The sequence below is a fragment of the Tursiops truncatus genome, chromosome 2 (genome assembly GCF_011762595.2).
Source record: "Tursiops truncatus isolate mTurTru1 chromosome 2, mTurTru1.mat.Y, whole genome shotgun sequence".
In the NCBI taxonomy this organism is placed as follows: domain Eukaryota; kingdom Metazoa; phylum Chordata; class Mammalia; order Artiodactyla; family Delphinidae; genus Tursiops; species Tursiops truncatus.
In genome coordinates, this window is record NC_047035.1 from 22,033,943 (window position 1) to 22,055,175 (window position 21,233).

Below are 21,233 nucleotides of genomic sequence, written 5' to 3' on the forward strand. Positions count from 1 at the left end.
TAACCTGAGGACTGCCTCTATAATGTTTCTCATAGTTCAAGGAAAGATGAATTTATGTTTTATATGTTATTTAAAAGTTAGGAAAGAAAGATTTCCATAAAATAGCTAACAATGGATTTGATACTAAAAAGGATGATTTTTGATTACTGAAAAATTGCTTATATGAAACTGCTTGGCAACCAAGGAATTACTATGGAAAGTTTGTTGAAGATATAAAAGGAAACAAAAGAATTCTTCAGTACTCTTAAGTAGCAAAAATGAGGTTTGATACTTTAAAAATTGGTTTTCATTATGGCATACACTTGGGTAAGAATTAGAGATTTGTAGATTTATCAGTTTTGAAAATGTAAGAATTTTATAAACTGACTAATAAAGTATGTTTTATCCATATGTCCAGCGTTGTTTTCCCTGACTCTTACTTAGAAATCTTTAATATTCTTTGCTTTAGTTATGGGAGAATAAACTAATGCAGTCTAGGGCAGTAGATGGATTTCATTCAGAAGAGCAGCAGCTTTTACTGCAAGTTCAACAGCAGCAGCAACCCCAGCAGCAGCAGCATCACCACCACCATCACCACCAGGCTCAACCGCAGCAGACAGTACCTCAGCAGGCGCAGACCCAGCAGGTCCTTATTCCTGCGTCTCAGCAAGGTGAGGCTGTCTGATCCTACTGCAACTTGGAAATGAAAGTTGTCATTTTCAAAGAAGAGAAACACTCTGGTGTCTCCTTTCTATTGGCTGAGGGGGTTGTATCTGTGTGTATAAAATGTGGTTCCTATTTATGTAGTAATGATAAACAAGTAATTCACTAACAGCTTAAAATGATATTCAGGTAAGTATATTATTACTTTTTTTAGATGGCTACACAATGGTGGATTTCCTAAGTCAGATCTATAAAGGTTTATTTACTAAGGGTTTCATTATTTTATATAGTAGAATCATTACTTTCTTTGAAACTGATTTGTTCCTGCAAAGGCATTTGAGTTTAGTTTTTATAAATAAACACTGGAGGGTTTTTGTAACTATACTTTGGCAATCTGAAATTCTAATTCCTTACTAATTTATGTAGTTAAATTGACTGAATTAGATTTCCTTTAAGTGAAGAGTGGATATATGACATCTTAATTTATATTATGTGGTTTAAAAATAAGAAAAAACAAGTATTTATAGACTGCATCCATAGTGCCTTGTACCGTGCAAGTCATTTTATAGGTTTTGTTTCATTGCAGTCTAATAGAGGCTCTGTGAAGTAGCTCTTAAAACATCACAGCTGAGGAAAATCTGGGCCCTGAAAAGGCTTAGAAGCTTGATCCTCTACATGGAGTATTTTCTGTCATGACAAACATTTGTTCAGTTATAAAACTTGCTAGGCCTTCAAGTTTTGTAAATCTTGTTGTCAGAGAGGAGAATAAAGATAAATGAAAACTTCATCTTAAGGTAACTTGAGTTACTTATTTGTCTCATCTGAGAGTGTATGTAAGACTTAAAACTGATATTGATGCACATTAGAAATGTCTGTTTGAGTTATTTTACTGTTTATATCAAATAAGACTTAATATTTGATTTTACTCTGTACCTTGCATCAAGTAATTTTATCCTTTTAATGTTTCTTGATGACCGTTCCTCCTATTGCCTTCAGGCCTGGCACTAGGATTTTAGGTTATCATAAATTAAAATTTGATTTTCTTCACTCAGAGAATATTAGGATAATGGGATTATCTATTTATTCTCTGAAATTTGCGGAATCAAACACTTAGTTCCTTTTATGCTTACGTGATATTGCCATTATTTATGATTTGTATTTTTTAAAAAGTTGATGGAAATAAGATACTGGAAACTGTCAAATTGGGAGAAAAAGATTTTAAAAGACTATGTAGATTATAACTTTTTGAGCTCCCTTTTAATGGGTCAATAATGCATTCCAGCAGTAGTATCATTATATTAATAACACAGTTATTGCTGAGTTGGCAAGACAGTATTAAATTATGTTTGAAAATTTCCAGTTTAAGAATGCACAGAAATATATATGTTTAGGTGTTAGGTATCTCATTATGTCGTGTTCCCAAGGTCCCTTGTGTCCTTAGGTGTTGTTAAATCTTTTTTTTAATTGTGGGTTTTCCAGTATAAGGTGGGTATGTCACAGCTGTTATTTACCGTAAAAGTTTATAACTTTCTGAGATATCAAGTGGTTGAGTGCATTTGCATGCAGAAAATGTGGAAAGCATGAAAAAAATTTTTGGTATAGTACACAGCATTCTTTTGAAATAGCCTCAGGGTTCCTTGTTTTTATGTGTGCCTGTTGTTTTTCATAGCTGCAGCACCACAAGTTATTGTTCCTGATTCTAAGCTGATACAACATATGAATGCATCAAACATGGTAAGACTCAGAACATAGCACTTTGCTTGGCTCTATTTATTCTAACCCAAATTGTGATTATGCTTGTGTATGTTGTATATTAACAACTTGAAGTTTATTCAGGACTTAAGCAAAATAGCTGTTTTGTTTGGTTTCCTAAGTATTGGATTTAACAGCAAATCTAAAGTTTAGCTTGGTACTTAGACATTAAGGTTCATAAAATTATGCAACTTTCTGTTGAAAATACCAAAAGAATGATGCTTTGTGGGAGCTGTTTTATCTTCTGCTATTTTTTTTTTTTTTTTGCGGTACGCGGGCCTCTCACTGTTGTGGCCTCTCCCGTTGCAGAGCACAGGCTCCAGATGCACAGGCCCAGCGGCCATGGCTCATGGGCCCAGCCACTCCGCGGCATGTGGGATCTTCCCAGACCGGGGCATGAACCCGTGTCCCCTGCATAGGCAGGCGGACTCTCAACCACTGCGCCACCAGGGAAGCCCTTCTTCTGCTATTTTTTGAAAATAGGTTTACGGGACCTACCAAACATTATGCCAAGTATAGTTATGTTGCAGAAGACCCATTAACTGAAAGAGGTTAGGAATGCTAAGAATTATAAATTTTTAAAAAATGAACCATTTGGATAAAGATAACTAGTATCGTTAAGATCAGACATTTACAAATTTTGCTCTGATTTAACCATAGCATAGCCTAATAAGTTTTATTACAATATGTAAATTGCTACTTTAAAATGCATTTTTTCAGTTGTGTTTATTATATATTAGACTTTTGATACTTCTAAGAGATAGCCACTGAACTTCATAAATCCTCAAATTTTCAAATTTCACTTAGCACATATAATATATCCCATCAGATATAACAATAAAACTGAAAGAAAGAAACCCTCAGATCCTTAGAAAATCTTTACTTCTATCTTCACAGTTTTTTTTTTTTAATAAAACATTAAAACAAAGTTTAATTAGAATCGTTGTTCCGGCATTTTCTCGTAAATGGCTTTTCTTCTGTTTAAACTACACAGACTGTTAGTGGTGTCTCTGCTCTGACATTCCATTCTTAAATCCAGCCAAATCCTTTTAATAGGAAAGAATCATTATTTTAAATAAGATCTCTTAGTCTAGTGTTAGCAGTGAGATTTTCTTTTCAGATCCAGATTTTTTTTTTTTTAAACGAAAAAGCAATATTTTAAAAAACAGTTACTGGGCTTCCCTGGTGGCGCGGTGGTTGAGAGTCCACCTGCCGATGCAGGGGACGCGGGTTCGTGCCCCGGTCCGGGAAGATCCCACATGCCGCAGAGCGGCTGGGCCCGTGAGCCATGGCCGCTGAGGCTGCGCGTCCGGAGCCTGTGCTCCGCGGCAGGAGAGGCCACAGCAGTGAGAGGCCCACGAACCACAAAAAAAAAAAAAAAAAACAGTTACTATATTTTGTGAGTGATGAGTGAACCTGAAAGCTCCTTTGTGTTTTATAAGCCATATAGGAAGCAGGGCTTACCTACTAGACAAACGACTTCTTTCTATTGATATATACCAGCCTTAACAAATGTATAACTTTACAGAATTGCAAATTTCTACACGATAGAAATTGGAACTTTTAAATTCACAAAAAATCAAGAATCTCTGTTTGTACTTCCAGTTCAAGTTCCTGGAGTCAATTCTTTTGCATGAAAATCACAAAAGTCCATGCCTATCGATTCTCACAAGAATTTTTATTATTCAAAAAAAATTCCTTTTCAAGTTTAAGGCACCAAATTTCTTTTTAACCTCCATCTTTAAAAATAAGTCTCACTGTAGGATCCATATTGTAGTTGGTACTATTGAGACTGTTTCCTAGGGAATAACTTGTATCATTTTAAAACAAAGTTTAGTAGAATCACTTGCAGTAGACCCATCTAATTTTGAAGAATTTTAAGTTTTGTGGGAGAGAATTTTGAATTAAAATTGTGTTTAAAAAGACTGGTAAAGTTAATGGCCCATCTCTTACTGATTTGCTGTGTCTCCTTGATTCTAAAGAGCATATGTATTTAAACACATCATAGATCAGACTTCAATCAATAAAATGTTAGCATTTATACGTATTTCAGCATTTTACTTGTTTTCAGTTAGTGTTTGCTTCATGTGTTTTTCATGTTCTAAAATGTAATCAGTATAGGCTTTTTACAAATAAGTTTTTTGTGTTTTTGTTTGTTTGCATTATTATTCCTGATTCAAAGATATCCATTAAAAACAGTTTCATTTTGAAAAAAGAATTTTTTTAATATAAGAATATGGGATAGTGATAATATATTTGGTAGAAAGCTATTTCAGGGAACTTATGAAACAGGACCTTATATCAAACTAGTTTTGCAGGTTCTCTTTATGAAATTGCTCAAATGCGTTATTCACATTAGGGCCTTTTCACAAAATATAGGAAGGAACTTTCAGCAGACATTAATAAAAGATGGTTTGTGTATGATACATCACAACAAATATTTATAGCAACTTGAGTGTGCAGAGGTATGCAGGTGGTTATTTTCTCATGTATGCTATAAGGAAAATGCTAGGTCAGTTTGCTAGTAGAGGGAGATCTATTAATCTTATAAAATGTGAATTATAGGCACTTAATATTCCTAAATAATATTTCTCAATAGTAAGTGGTTGTTAATATATTCCTTAAATTTAGATTACCTTTCATTTGCTTATATAGACAAGATTTATTTAAATCTTTCATTTATTTAATAAAATGAAATGCAGAACCTGCATTTTATAAAGAGAACCTGGTGAGCTAGATAGCTGGATTTTGGGGACATAATGGGAGTTTCAGGCTTAAGATATAGAGATTACTTAGGCCTGTCAAATGGCAACAAGCATATTTTCTTGGAAGGCTATACTTAGAGCCTGACTAGATAGTTGTATCAGTAACCTACCTGAGTGTAATTTTCCAAGTTTTGTTGACTTCAAAGCACAGTTAATATTTATTTCTTACAGCGTATTCAAATAGAGGTGTTTCTAAAAATGTATAAGTTAGATTGAGTATATGAAGGTTTGGTACCTTAAAAAAGATTGAAGGGGGAGGGGAAAAAAACCTACCTGTATATAGTTACAGTGAGATACATGGAAATACTTTGAGCTCAGGATTTTAAAAAAACAGTAAAAATGTAGTGTAATTCTTTCAGAGGAAAGGGGAGAAGTCTCCAGAAGCAGTAAATCAAGAATTTATCCTGGATTTAAAAACATTCAGAGTATAATTGCATGTATGTTTTTATAATTTAAAGTCAGATACTAACTTCATTTTTAAGTGTAGAAATTAATTTTTGTGACTTAAGATTTTTAAGATATTTTCTATATTGATAAAACTGTCAGTAATATATGTTTCACCTAGATAATGCCAGTGTTGTCACCTTATGGCATCTTAGAAGAGTTGCCAGCTAAGAATTGCAGTCTTCTGATACAAGGTTTTCTCTAGAGACCTGTTAATCATGGTATAAATTTAAAATATTAGGATTTCTAAAGTGAAGATACTTACACTTTTGCCATAAGTATATTAATTGACAACAAGGAATTGGGAGTAAGGAAACAGAATAAGTAAGGAAATAATGGAATGGAAATTTTATTTATTGTACAGCACTGTTAGTGTGGGTTATATTTCCTTAGAGTACATTCTCCAGGTGAAAAAACCTCCTAATTATTCTAATTAATTGCTTGAAATAATTAGGTAAGATGTTTAGGCTCAATGGTCTTTATTGTACCATTTTATAAAATGGCAGTTAGTCTTATTGTTAGAACTTTTCATTGTACTATATACTAAATGAAACTGTAAATACTATTAAAATATGCCAGAGATAAACTGATGTGCTGTTATGAACATACATGGTTTTGATTGTTTTTCATTGTTTTTTCCAGAGTGCTGCTGCTACAGCTGCTACCTTAGCACTCCCTGCTGGTGTGACTCCTGTTCAACAGATATTAACAAATTCAGGTAATTAGGAATAACTGATCCATTATTTATATAACTCAGAAAATTGTACCGTCTAGCCTTTGTTTTGTCTTCACTGAAAGATAGAAGATCTTAATACTTCTTTTACCATTTGGCTTACGTTATTAAAATAAGATGATTTGAGGACCATGGCATATTAAACCATAATCACTGCTGAGGATGCAGTAGAGAAGATGAGAATTGCACTTGAACTTTTGATCCGTGAATGGAATCCTATTTATTGAATGAAGTATGATTATAGAGAAGTGCTTTTTTTTGTTGTTGTTGCTGTACGCGGGCCTCTCACTGTTATGGCCTCTCCCGTTGTGGAGCACAGGCTCCGGACACGCAGGCTCAGCGGCCGTGGCTCACGGGCCCAGCCTCTTCCACGGCATGTGGGATCTTCCCGGACCGGGGCACGAAACTGTGTCCCCTGCATCGGCAGGCGGACTCTCAATCACTGCACCACCAGGGAAGCCCTAGAAGTGCTTATTTACTTGGGTTTTGCTAAACACTTTTAACTTACCAAATAAGTTAAACAACTCATTTGAACTAATTTGTGATATCAAACTAAATCCTATAGTATCTTAAGAGCAAATTTATTACATTGTATTTTATATAGTATCTCTCCATAGCAGGCAAAATTTACTTTTAATAATAATGTTTGAAGAATTTATTTACCTGGATTTTAAGTATTTTCTCTGTAATTTAATTATACAATTTCTTGCAAATCAAAACTACAATGAGGTGTATCACCTCACACCAGTCAGAATGGCCATCATCAAAAAATCTACAAACAATAAATGCTGGAGAGGGTGTGGAGAAAAGGAAACCCTCCTACACTGCTGGTGGGAATGTAGATTGGTGCAGCCACTATGGAAAACAGTATGGAGGTTCCTTAAAAAACTAAAAATAAAACCACCATACGACTCAGCAATCCCACTACTGGGCGTATACCCTGAGAAAACTATAATTCAAAGAGTCACGTACCACAGTGTTCATTGCAACACTATTTACAATAGCCAGGACATGGAAGCAACTTAAGTGTCCGTCGACAGATGAATGGATAAAGAAGATGTGGCACATATATACAATGAATTATTACTCAGCCATAAAAAGAAATGAAACTGAGTTGTTTGTAGTGAGGTGGGTGGACCTAGAGTCTGTCATACAGAGTGAAGTAAGTCAGAAAGAGAAAAACAAATACCGTATGCTAACATATATATGGAATCTAAAAAAAAAAAATGGTTCTGAAGAGCCTAGGGGTAGGACAGGAGTAAAGACGCAGATGTAGAGAATGGACTTAAGGACACGGGGAAGGGGAGGAGTAAGCTGGGACGAAGTGAGAGAGTGGCATGGACATATATACACTACCAAATGTAAAACCGATAACTAGTGGGAAGCAGCCGCATAGCACAGGGAGATCAGCTCGGTGCTTTTTGACCACCTAGAGGGGTGGGATAGGGAGGGTGGGAGGGAGACACAAGAGGGAGGGGATATGGGGATATAAGTGTACGTATGGCTGATTCACTTTGTTATAAATAAGAAACTAACACACCATTGTAAAGCAATTATACTCCAATAAAGATGTTTAAAAAAAAGTACAATGATTATACAATTTCTTGTTTTGTTAATTTCTAAATGTTTGAAGAACAAACTTAGCGGCTTGCTACATATTTTAATGAGATATAATTGCTTACTACTTAATTTATTCAACATTCTGCATCATTTAAAACAATATATTAGAGGGATTTGGTATAAGCCAGTCATACTGTTAGTGTTATGTGGCAGTAATAATTGGTTCAGCAAACTCTTACTGCTTTTTAAGTCATCTTGAAGCTACGGAATGCTGTGCTTTTGTTCAAGATATTAATGCATTATTATACTTTTGTTTCTTTAAAGCTTTAAAAATGAACAGCCCCTGAAATGTCTGCTGATGTTACTTATTCCTCTCTCATGACTTGTTAGTGAAGATAATTTACACTTTTAATCAACTCTCATAATCTGTTGTTAAAACTTTGTTGGAAACAGCTTTATAAGGAAAATAAAACATATTAAGCAATGTATTAGAGCATGTCGTAAAGTCAGAGAAGGTAAGGACTATAGTTTACTGTGTATGGATGACAGCCCTTAATAAAATTGTTAGCCTTCTTAGTAATTTTTGTCATTCACCATGGTCTGACATTCACTATGAATTTGTTTGTTTTGAGGTGGTCACTGCTAAAGTGGTAATTTGGAATACATGCTTTTTACTTTAGGCCAGCTTCTTCAAGTGGTCAGAGCAGCCAATGGTGCCCAGTATATCTTTCAGCCTCAGCAGTCAGTAGTTCTACAACAACAGGTTATACCACAAATGCAGCCTGGTGGAGTACAAGCTCCTGTTATACAACAGGTAAAAATCTTTAAGTTTTGACCACCATGGGGTTCTTTTTTTTCTGCCTCTATGAATTCTCTGGGTGTTTACCATCCCTTTTTCCATAGCTTTGTCTATACAAATTCTTAGACTCTTCTCTAATACTACACAACCTGTCATTCTGAATTCCTCCTGTACACCTCACAGCTTAACTTACAGTATGTTTAAGACTAAATTGTTGTTATCCCTACTCATCCTTTATCATCCTCCCCCCCGCTTTTTATAAGTGGCACCACTCTCCATCCAGCCTCCTAAGCTAGTTATTCAGCATTCATTCAACACACATTTATTGGGTGGCTACGTATCAGAGTCTTTGCAAGAGACTAGAGATTTAGGAGTGAACGAAGCAGGCATGAGTCTGGTTTCCTGATGGTTATGTATTGTCTGGAAGGGGGTATGTGGAATCCTCCCTTTTGCTTACCTCTAATATCCAAGGTATCATGAAATCCTACCAATTCTTCTTAATAGTTTCTTTTTTTTAGACTGCAGTTTAAACATGCTTTCAGTCTGTTAATATATTTGAAACTAGTTTTCTTTTCCCACACTCTCTTTTGTCATTTCCTTAGTTCATGCTCTCATAATTTCTCACTTAAAATACTGTGTTATCCTCTTAATTGATTTCCCTGCCTCCAGCCTTGTGCCCTCCTAACTTGACTGCTACTCTATATTTATAGTCATTGTTCTAAAAATCTTAAAATCTTTTAATGATTTCCCATTGCTTATTGGAAAAAGTGTAAACTCCTCAGCGTGGGTTATGAGATCTTTTTTGGGTTCTTTTTTTTAAAATTTTTCCACATTTTATTTTTTGCCATGCTTCCAGTTGTTACCTGGTTCAGCTGCTGTTTATATCAAAGTTGACAAATATTTGCACATACTTGTGTGCCAGGTGTTAAACTCTTGTACTGTGAGGACAAAGATGAAAGAAATGGTTATTTTCTTGAGGAACTTGTGTACTTTGAAAAAGAGACAGATACATAAACAAATAATGTTAATATGATAGTACAATGATAGAGATACAGAGGAGGAACATTAATCCAGCCTACTTACAGCCTTCCACATTTGTCCTGTTGGTACTTCTGGGTTTCACTTGATGCTGTTCTGTTTAGAATGCCACCTTTGGCCTTCCTTCTAGCAGTTCTCTCCAGTCCCCTGCAAACAAACAAACCAAACAGAAAAAGCCTGGCTAATCTCCCAAAACACAAATAGAAGCTCAACTGTTGCCTACTAGGAAGGCTTCCCTGACCAGGCCTTGTCCCCCCAAGCTGAATTTAGTACTCTCGCCTGTCTTTTCATAAGGCTATATATTGCAGTTCTCAGACATCTTCTGTCTTTTTGAGTTGCTATTGCTTTGTCTATTGCATCATTAATCTGTAAACTTCTTAAAAGAAATAGTCTTATTATTTTTGCTTTCCTTGAACCTAATGACAAGGAATTGCCATTTAGTGCTTTTAATTTATCACTAGGCATTCTCTGCTTTTTATTTAATAACTATAATTATAAATATGTTCATTATAATAGATATAATTACTATTTGTTAATAGGTTCTTTTTGAGTTGTGGTTTACTTTAGAATCCTAGGATGCAGAGGCTGGAAGGAACTTTAGAAACCATCTGATCTGGTGGTTCACAGCTTTGGTTGCATGATTAGGATTACCTGGGGAACTTTAAATAAAATGAATAGATGTCATCTTATACCAATTAAATCAGAATATTAGGAGTGGGGACTTAGGTATCAGTTTTTTTTTTTTTTTTTTTTTTTTTGTGTGTGTGGTATGCGGGTCTCTCACTGTTGTGGCCTCTCCTGTTGTGGAGCACAGGCTCCGCGGCCATGGCTCACGGGCCCAGCCGCTCCGTGGCATGTGGGATCTTCCTGGACTGGGGCACGAACCTGTGTCCCCTGCATTGGCAGGCGGACACTCAACCACTGCGCCACCAGGGAAGCCCAGGTATCAGCATTTTTAAGTTACTAGGTTGTTATAATTTGTAGCCAGCATTGAGAACCATTGACCCTAATCTAACAGTGAAGAGAGGTTAAAGACTTGCCTCTGCTACATCTTTATCTGTGATCTTAGACAAAACTGGAACCCAGGGCTTCAGAGTTCAGGGCAGTGTTCTTCATAGGGAGGCAGTGTAGCATAATAAGAGCAGAACCAGAAAACCTAGGTTCACATTTTGCCTCTTAGTGACTTGACTGCAAGCTTTGCAAGTTATTAAACCTCTATACCTCAAGCAAATAAACTAATAACGTGTAACTCTTAGCCTGGAGTCTGGCATATACATAGCAAGTACTTGATTAATGGAGCAATTATCTTCAGAAAATCTTTTTCCTTTAGAAATTTGAATGGTAAAATGAAAATTTAGTGGATCAGTACACTCACTAAACATTCCTCCTGTGCTTTGGTAGTTTTAACTATGTGTGAGATATGGCAATTTGGGGTGATTCTTTAGCATTGGGGCCTATTTCAGTGTGCCAAGCAATGAAACTGAGCTACTTGATCCTCTAGCTAGTTACTAATCTGTAGTTTTTCTTTTTCCTTAGGTACTGGCCCCTCTTCCTGGAGGGATTTCACCACAAACAGGTGTTATCATCCAGCCCCAGCAAATCTTATTTACAGGAAATAAGACTCAAGTTATACCTACAACAGTGGCAGCACCTACACCAGCACAAGCACAGCTAACCGCAGCTGGCCAACAGCAGCCACAGGCCCAGCCTGCTCAACAGCAAGCCCCGCTGGTGTTGCAGGTTGATGGGACTGGGGATACGTCATCTGAAGAAGATGAAGATGAAGAAGAAGACTATGATGATGAGGAGGAAGAAGACAAAGAGAAAGATGGAGCTGAAGATGGGCAGGTAGAAGAGGTAAGTTTCTAGTAAAAGACTAGAAGTAAGAAACTACTCAATCATTTCTTCTTTTACTTGGTACCAAACTGATGAATTATATTTTCTTAGAGGCTGTTAGGGTACTGTACCCTAAGATTTTTAGATTGTTCTGGATGTATTTATCTTCATAAAATATTTCTATAGCTGGTAACAAAAAAATGAATGAATACCAAATTAAGTTGTACTTATAAAGGTGATGGAGACAGTGCATGTAATTCTAATTCTTTGGCTTATGCATTCATCATGATGTAGCTTAAAGATTAAACATTGGTAGAACAGATAGATGTGGTAATCTTTTCCTTCAGTAATTTAAAACAACATTTCGAAAGGGAAGAAACTTAAGAAAAAGCTAAATGTGACCGATTTATTCAAAACCTCCTTTTGTTCTGTATTCCATAGCAGTTCCGTAGATAACCTTATCTACTCTTAGTGTCTATCTTCAGTTAAACAAACCATACTTTATCTTCTTTTTAATTTTAAAATTTTATTTATTTTTTTATACAGCAGGTTCTTATTAGTCATCTATTTTCTACACATCAATGTATACATGTCAATCCCAATCTCCCAATTCAGCACACCCCCACCCGCCGCCACTTTCCCCCCTTGGTGTCCATACGTTTGTTCTCTACATCTGTGTCTCAATTTCTGCCCTGCAAACTGGTTCATCTGTACCATTTTTCTATGTTCCACATATATGCGTTAATATATGACATTTGTTTTTCTCTTTCTGACATACTTCGGTCTGTATGACAGTCTCTAGATCCATCCACATCTCTACAAATGACCCAATTTTGTTCCTTTTTATGGCTGAGTAATATTCCATTGTATATATGTACCACATCTTCTTTATCCATTCGTCTGTCGATGGGCATTTAGGTTGCTTCCATGACCTGGCTATTGTAAATAGTGCTTCATTGAACATTGGGGTGCATGTGTCTTTTTGAATTATGGTTTTCTCAAGGTATATGCCCAGTAGTGGGATTGCTGGGTGGTATGGAAGTTCTATTTTTCGTTTTTTAAGGAACCTCCATACTGTTCTCCATAGTGGCTGTATCAATTTACATTCCCACCAACAGTGCAAGAGGGTTCCCTTTTCTCCACACCCTCTCCAGCATTTGTTGTTTGTAGATTTTCTGATGATGCCCATTCTAACTGGTGTGAGGTGATACCTCATAGTAGTTTTGATTTGCATTTCTCTAATAATTGGTGATGTTGAGCATCTTTTCATGTGTTTCTTGGCCATCTGTATGTCCTCTTTGGAGAAATGTCTCTTTAGGTCTTCTGCCCATTTTTGGATGGCTTGTTGTTTTTTTACTATTAAGCTGCATGAGCTGCTTATATATTTTGGAGATTAATACTTTTTCCATTGATTTGTTTGCAAATATTTTCTCCCATTCTGAGGGTTGTCTTTTCGCCTTGTTTGTAGTTTCCTTTGCTTTGCAAAAGCTTTGAAGTTCCATTCTGTCCCATTTGTTTATTTTTATTTCCATTACTCTAGGAGGTAGATCAAAAATGATCTTGCTGTGATTTATGTCAGTGTTCTTCCTATGTTTTCCTCTAAGAGTTTTACAGTGTTGGTATTCCATTTAGGTCTCTAATCCATGTTGAGTTTTTTTTGTGTGTATGATGTTAGGGAGTGTTCTAATTTCATTCTTTTACATGTAGCTGTCCAGTTTTCCCAGCACCACTTATTGAAGAAGAGACTGTCTTTTCTCCATTGGATATCCTTGCCTCCTTTGTCATAGATTAGTTGACCATAGGTGTGTGGGTTTATCTCTGGGCTTTCTCTCCTGTTCCATTGATCTATATTTCTGTTTCTGTGCCAGTACCATATTGTCTTGATTATTGTAGCTTTGTAGTGTAGTCTGAAGTCAGGGTGACTGATTCCATCTGCTCTGTTTTTTTCCCTCAAGACTTCTTTGCTATTCGGGGTCTTTTTTGTCTCCGTACAGATTTTAAGATTTTCTATTCTAGTTCTGTAAAACATGCCATTGGTAATTTGATAGGGATTGCATTGACTCTGTAGATTGCTTTGGGAAGTGTAGTCATTTTCACAATATTGATTCTTCCAATCCAAGAACATGGTATATGTCTCCATCTGTTGGTATCATCTTTAATTTCTTTCAACAGTGTCTTATAGTTTTTTGCATACAGGTCTTTGTCTCCCTAGGTAAGTTTATTCCTAGGTATTTTATTCTTTTTGTTTGTAAATGGGAGTGTTTCCTTAATTTCTCTTTCAGAATTTTCATCAGTAGTGTAAAGGAATGAAAGAGATTTCTGTGCATTAATTTTGTATCCTGCAACTTTACCGAATTCATTGATTAGCTCTAGTAGTTTTCTGGTGGCATATTTAAGATTCTCTATGTATGGTATCATGTCATCTGCAAACAATGACAGTTTTACTTCTTCTTTTCCAATTTGTGCTCCTTTTATTTCTTTTTCTTCTCTGATTGCCGTGGCTAGGACTTCCAAAACTATGTTGAATAATAGAGGTGATAGTGGACATCCTTGTCTTGTTCCTGATCTTAGAGGAAATGCTTTCAGTTTTCCACCATTGAGAATGATGTTTACTGTGGGTTTGTCGTATATGGCCTTTATTATGTTGAGGTAGTTTCCCTGTATGCCCACTTTCTGGAGAGTTTTTGTCATAAATGGGTGTTGAATTTTGTCAGAAACTTTTTCTGCATCTATTGAGATGATCATATGTTTTTTATTCTTCAATTGGTTAACATGGTGTATCACATTGATTGATTTGCATATATTGAAGAATCCTTGAATCCCTGGGATAAATCCCACTTGATCATGGTGTATGATCCTTTTAATGTGTTGTTGGATTCTGTTTGCTAGTGTTTTATTGAGGATTTTTGCATGTATATTCATTGGTGATATTGGTCTGTAATTTTCTTTTTTTTTAGTATTTTTGTCTGGTTTTGGTATCAGGGTGATGGTGGCCTCATTGAATGAGTTTGGGGGTCTTCCTTCCTCTGCAGTGTTTTGGAAGAATTTGAGAAGGATGGGTGTTGGCGCTTCTCTAAATATTTGATAGAATTCACCTGTGAAGCCATCTGGTCCTGGACTTTTGTTTGTGGGAAGATTTTTAATCACAGTTTCAATTTCATTAATTGTGATTGGTCTGTTCATATTTTCTATTCCTGCTTCAGTCTTGGAAGGTTATACCTTTCTAAGAATTTGTCCGTTTCTTCCAGGTTGTCCATTTTATTGGCATAGAGTTGCTTGTAGTAGTCTCTTAGGATGCTTTGTATTTCTGTGGTGACTGTTGTAGCTTCTCCTTTTTCGTTTCTAATTTTATTGTTTTGAGTCCTCTCCCTCTTTTTCTTGATGGATCTGGCTGATGGTTTATCAATTTTATCTACTCAAAGAACCAGCTTTTACTTTAATTGATCTTTGCTATTGTTTTCTTTGTTTCTATTCATTTATTTCTGCTCTGATGTTTATGATTTTTTTCCTTCTGCTAACTTTGGGTTTTCTTTGTTCTTTCTCTAGTTCCTTTAGGTGTAAGTTTAGATTGTTTATTTGAGATTTTTCTTGTTTCTTGAGGTAGGCGTGTATAGCTATAAACTTCCCTCTTAGAAGTGCTTTTGCTGCATCCCATAGGTTTTGGATTGTCGTGTTTTCATTATCATTTGTCTCTAGGTATTCTTTGATTTCCTCTTTGATTTCTTCAGTGATCTCTTGGTTATTTAGTAACATATTGTTTAGCCTCCATGTGTTTGTGGTTTTTACATTTTTTTCCCCTGTAATTGATTTCTACTCTCATAGCGTTGTGGTCAGAAAAGATGCTTGATATGATTTCAAATTTCTTAAATTTACTGAGGCTTAATTTGTGACCCAAGATGTGATCTATCCTGGAGAATGTTCCATGCGCACTTGAGAAGAAAGTGTAATCTGCTGTTTTGGGATGGAATGTCCTATAAATATCAATTAAATCTATCTGGTCTGTTGTGTCATTTAAAGCTTGTGTTTACTTATTAATTTTCTGTTTGGATGATCTGTCCATTGGTGTAAGTGAGGTGTTAAAAGTCCCCCACTATTATGGTGTTGCTGTCGATTTCCTCTTTTATAGCTGTTAGCAGTTGCCTTGTGTATTGGGGTGCTCCTATGTTGAGTGCATGTATATTTATAATTGTTATATCTTCTTCTTGGGTTGATCCCTTGATCATTATGTAGTGTCCTTCCTTGTCTCTTGTAACATTCTTTATTTTAAAATTATTTTATCTGACATGAGTATTGCTACTCCAGCTTTCTTTTGATTGCCATTTGCATGGAATATCTTTTTCTATCCCCTCACTTTCAGTCTGAATGTGTCCCTAGGTCTGAAGTGGATCTCTTGTAGACAGCATATATATGGGTCTTGTTTTTGTATCCATTCAGCAAGCCTGTGTCTTTTGGTTGGAGCATTTAATCCATTCACATTTTAAGGTAATTATTGATATGTTTGTTCCTATTACCATTTTCTTAATTGTTTTGTGTTTGTTTTCTAGGTCCTTTTCTTCTCTTGTGTTTCCCACTTAGAGAAGTTCCTTTAGCATTTGTTGTAGAGCTGGTTTGGTGGTGCTAAATTCTCTGAACTTTTGCTTGTCACTAAAGCTTTTGAATTCTCCCTCGAATCTGAGTGAGATCCTTGCTGGGTAGAGTAATCTTGGTTGTAGGTTCTTCCCTTTCATCTAAGTATATCATGACACTCCCTTCTGGCTTGTAGAGTTTCTGCTGGGAAATTAGCTGTTAACCTTATGGGAGTTCCCTTGTATGTTATTTGTCATTTTTCCCTTGCTTCTTTCAGTAATTTTCTTTGTCTTTAATTTTTGCCAGTTTGATTACTGTGTGTCTTGGCATGTTTCTCCTTGGGTTTATCCTGTGTGGGACTCTCTGCGCTTCGTGGACTTGGGTGGCTATTTCCTTTCCCATGTTAGGGAAGTTTTCGACTATAATCTCTTCAAATATTTTCTCGGGTCCTTTCTCTCTTCTTCTGGGACCCCTATAATGTGAATGTTGTTGTGTTTAATGTTGTCCCAGAGGTCTCTTAGGCTGTCTTCATTACTTTTCATTCTTTTTTTCGTCATTCTCTTCCACAGCAGTGAATTCCACCATTCTGTCTTCCAGGTCACTTATCCATTCTTCTGCCTCAATTATGCTGCTGTTGCTTCCTTGTAGTGTAGTTTTCATTTCAGTTATTGTGTTGTTCATCTCTGTTTGTTGTTTAATTTTTCTAGATCTTTGTTAAACATTTCTTGTATCTTCTCGACCTTTGCCTCCATTCTTTTTCTGAGGTCCTGGATCATCTTCACTATCATTATTCTGAATTCTTTTTCTGGAGGGTTGCCTATCTCCTTTTCATTTAGTTGTTTTTCTGGGGTTTTATCTTGTTCCTGCATCTGGTACATAGCCCTCTGCCTTTTCATCTTGTCTGTCTTTCTGTGAATGTGGTTTTTGTTCCACAGGCTGCAGGATTGTAGTTCTTCTTGCTTCTGCTGTCTGCCCTTTGGTGGATGAGGCTATCTAAGAAGATTGTGCAAGTTTCCTGATCAAACCATCCTTTCTTATTGATTTTTTGTTGTGTATTTTTAGAAGCATGTGATTATATCTTTGATTTCCTCAGTATTCCAGCTTAGTTACTTGTATTCAAGATGGTGTTTGTCTTACCACAGTTTCCACTGTTAATTGCCTTCTGCAGCCTAAGATGTAATCTTCTGGTTTATCTTAGTACAAACTTCTTCTAAATTATCTAAGTCAGGGGTCCCCAACCCCTGGTCCGTGTACTGGTACTGGTCTGTGGCCTGTTAGGAACTGGGCCGTACAGCAGGAGGTGAGCGGCAGGTGAGCATGCGAAGCTTCCTCTGCCACTCCCCATCGCTTCCATTACCGTCTGAACTATCCCCCGCCAATTTTTTTTTTTTGGCTGCGCTGAGTCCTCATTGCGGTGCACGGGCTGCTCATTGCAGTGGCTTCTCTTATTGCGGAGCACGGTGCGTGGGCTTCAGTAGTTGTGGTGCACGGGCTTAGTTGCTCCACGGCATGTGGGATCTTCCCAGACCAGGGATCGAACCCGTGTCCCCTGCATTGGCAGGCGGATTCTTAACCACTGCACCACCAGGGAAGCCCCTCCCCTTCCAATTTTTTATCCATGATAAAATTGTCTTCATGAAACTGGTCCCTGGTGCCAAAAAGGTTGGGAACCGCTGATCTAAGTAATGTTGTTTTAAAGAATACTGTTTTATTAAATATTGAATAGATGAAACAAAAATATTTTATGATATAAAAAACCCAATGTCCACATCTAGTTAAAAAAAAAATCCCACTGCCTAAATAAAGTCCCCTGGGTGCCCGTCTCCAATCCCCATCCTCTTCCTTCTGCCATCAGAGTAACCTTGCTCATGAATTTTGTGTTTATCGCTAACTTACCTTTATATTTTACCATATGTATTCATATTCCTAAGGAGCATATTGTTTTGTTTTACATGTCTGTTTATAATAAAGTGAAATAATTGTGTATTCTTTTGCAAGTTGATTTTTTTTGCCGACATGGTATTCCTGAGGTTCATCTGAGTTGTTGCATATACATATAATTATTTTCACTGTTAAATGTTAAAAATTTATCCATTTTTGTGATGTGTTGGGCATTAGGGTTGTTTCTACTTGTTAACCATTACAGTTATACAATATTTTGGTATGTGTCTTCTGGGGACACATGTAAGAGTTTCTCTAAGTGTTGTACCTAAACCTTGAATTGCTGAATCATAAGGCATGCCTATCTTCAACTGACGATAAAATGCCACATAGTTGTACTAATTACACTTCTGGCAGTCAGTGTGTATAATGGTGCATATGTCTATACATCTTCACCAATACTTGACATTGTCAGGCTGCTTAATTTTTGCGTCTGGTAGGTAGAAACTTTTGTTTCATTTCGGTTTTAATTATTATTTCCTTGATTAATGATGAGTAGCAAAAGGCTTCTGCTACTCCACTTATTTTTTTTTTCAATTTTCTTTTTTGTTATAAACACCATAGCAAATTTTAAAAAGCTGTTTGAACAGAGAAAAATATCGTAGTTCTTGATTTCCCACGTGTACTTAAGGCAACCTCGCTGTGCTTCCCAGCTCCTTCCCTGGACACGGCAGGTTGATCAAGGGAAATGGGGTTTTCAGGTGGGGGCGCTGGGGGCTACCGTCATCTTTATTTACCAGGTGGCCTCTTTTGATTCTTTCATGCTTTTTCTGTAGGCAGTCAAATCAAAAGTGAAAAAGTAGTTTTTCTTGCCTTGTTGCCTAAGCTCTATAATATTGCTTAGAAATGGCAATAGTGGTGGTAATTGCACACATTATGAATGTGCTAAGTGCAAATTGTACACCTTAGAATGGTTTAAATGGTGAATTTTACCTCAGTAAATTTTCTTTTTACATTTACATTGGTGATAACCTATTTTAAATTAAAGAATATATATACATATACATGTGTGTGAGTAGGTATAGGCCTAGACTTAATATCATCTTGATTATTTTTCTTTCCACCTTCATTTTGTCCTAGCTTCTCTTTCTTCATTAATTAGAAATCAGAGTTATATGTTTTATTTTCTGCCATGACTGAGGTCAAGGTTAACTTAGTTGGTCATTTTATGCTCTAGTTAGATCTTGGCCTTTAATTCTCTTTGATACTGAGACCGAGATCCTCTCCTTCTTTTTAAATATGATTGCCTTAACTATGCTCTAAGCCTCCACTAATACTAATTTGTATCCCTAGTCCTAGTCCTTAATGTAAAGACTATCCAGGCTGCCAAGCTGTTTTATAACCCTGTTTTCCTATGCCAATTTCACCATTGTTTTCCCTTTTACACTGCTGCTTTTGGTGGTACATACTACCATTATCTCATTAAACCTTCATATTTTGTTAGGTCTACTTCTAGGCATCTTAAAACAGTTACTAAAGAGAATCATCTTTTCGTACTATTAGGAAAGAATAAAGGAAGTAAAGTTAAACATCTTTTCAGGCTTATAAATTATATAGCTTAACTATTTTAATTATTGTATTTAATTTCTTGCTGGAATTTCAGTGACATTGGTGGAGTCTTAACACAGCCAGTTAACAATATATTCATGGTATATATGCATCTGTCTGGCCCTTGGTTCTCAAAGAACATCAAGGTCTTTGTGTTTCTTTTCTCTGAATATTTGAAGGGCCTTTTCTAGTAATACATGAAGTATAAGTAAATGAATTCTCCCTTTTTCATTTTTAGGAACCCCTCAATAGTGAAGATGATGTGAGTGATGAGGAAGGACAGGAACTCTTTGATACAGAAAATGTTGTTGTATGCCAATATGATAAGGTAAGGGTTTTATGATCAGGTTACTGACATTTTTTCTGTTGTAATTTCTTCCCTAAACCATCCTGTCTGCCTTGTTCAAGCATTTGGTCAGCTGATTGATGCCTCTTATATTCAGTATAAACAGTTTGAATGAAAACAATGTTATAGTTTAGATTATTTTAATAGAATGAGAAATTAATTTGTATAACTTTACAGTTGAAAAAAAAGTTACGAAAGAACTCATGGGAAGTATGTTGTTTTCAATTTAGACTGTCTCCCAACCTGTTAACAAAGTAAAGCTACTTTGTGGTTGTCCTTTAACATGAATAGTAACTCAGTGGGATAACCCTGTTTTCCCTCTGACTTCAACTACCTCAAAACTAAAAGGCTTTAATTAAATTTCTGTAACCTTTTTTTATTGCTAAGGAGAAAAGAACAACGGCAAAAAACAAGACTGATAACTAACAAAAGATAATTTTTACTGAAAATTGTTTTAAATTATTTAGCTTTGCTGTACTTTGGTAGCAGTAAAAAATTTTTAAACTCGATTCTATGAGAATTAGTTATTGATTCCTTGATTTCTTAATTCTTAAAAAGGATGCTACTTCCCAAGTATTTTTGTTATAGTTATTGGCATTGTTAAAATATTGGTTATTTGCTGAAACATTTAATTTGGAATAAATTTTTTTTCTGGTTATAATCACTAAATTTATAGTAAATCCACAAATTATATTGCATTTTTATAATTTAATTTTAGCAGAGGTCTTTAAACTGTGCTGAAAACTCTAACAGAAGTAGTTGGGTTTTGTTTATAAGCACTACTCATTCAGTAAATGTATATTTATTAAGTGCCTAAATGTGTCAGGTACTGGAACTGAAGTCATTATTATACAAGATTTGTGCCCTGCATGCCCTCCTTTACAAATGATGAAAATCTTAAATTTGTGTTGCTTTTATAGAAATGAATATTATAAATAGCCATGTTTACTGCAAACAGATCTATAGGGAAAATGTTAAGAAAATAAATCTTATCATTTCCTAATGAAAAGGTAAAGTCAAGAGAATTGAATACCCGTGAAATTATAGAATTAAATTAGTGAGGTCATTGATTCAGAGTTATCAGACATCCACTTGTGTACATTATGACTGCTAAGTAAGCACTTTTAATACCCTACACCAAGCACATTATAATAAAAGTAATTTCTCGTTACATGCACATACAGGAAGCATATTGAAGTTAAAACAATGGGAGATACCAGTAAATCTTTATTGCCAGGAAGACTCAAGGGAACCTGTTGGCAG

At 35.8% G+C, this 21,233-nt stretch overlaps 1 protein-coding gene and 1 non-coding gene across 3 annotated transcripts in view; both read left to right on the forward strand.

Moving 5' to 3' along the window:
- GTF2A1 (general transcription factor IIA subunit 1) overlaps positions 1–21,233 on the forward strand; it is a 46,197-nt gene that overhangs the window by 12,992 nt on the left and 11,972 nt on the right. For both annotated transcript variants that reach the window (XM_019919822.3, XM_019919817.3), the window contains exons 3-8: positions 449–650; positions 2,312–2,376; positions 6,246–6,321; positions 8,577–8,710; positions 11,270–11,590; positions 19,863–19,952. In XM_019919822.3, the coding sequence (XP_019775381.1) occupies positions 449–650; positions 2,312–2,376; positions 6,246–6,321; positions 8,577–8,710; positions 11,270–11,590; positions 19,863–19,952 (888 nt within the window). The remainder of the gene's footprint in view (positions 1–448; positions 651–2,311; positions 2,377–6,245; positions 6,322–8,576; positions 8,711–11,269; positions 11,591–19,862; positions 19,953–21,233) is intronic.
- Positions 1,611–1,754, forward strand: LOC117311483 (small nucleolar RNA SNORA79). Its single transcript, XR_004525679.1, has one exon. It is a non-coding gene; the product is annotated as a small nucleolar RNA SNORA79 (small nucleolar RNA).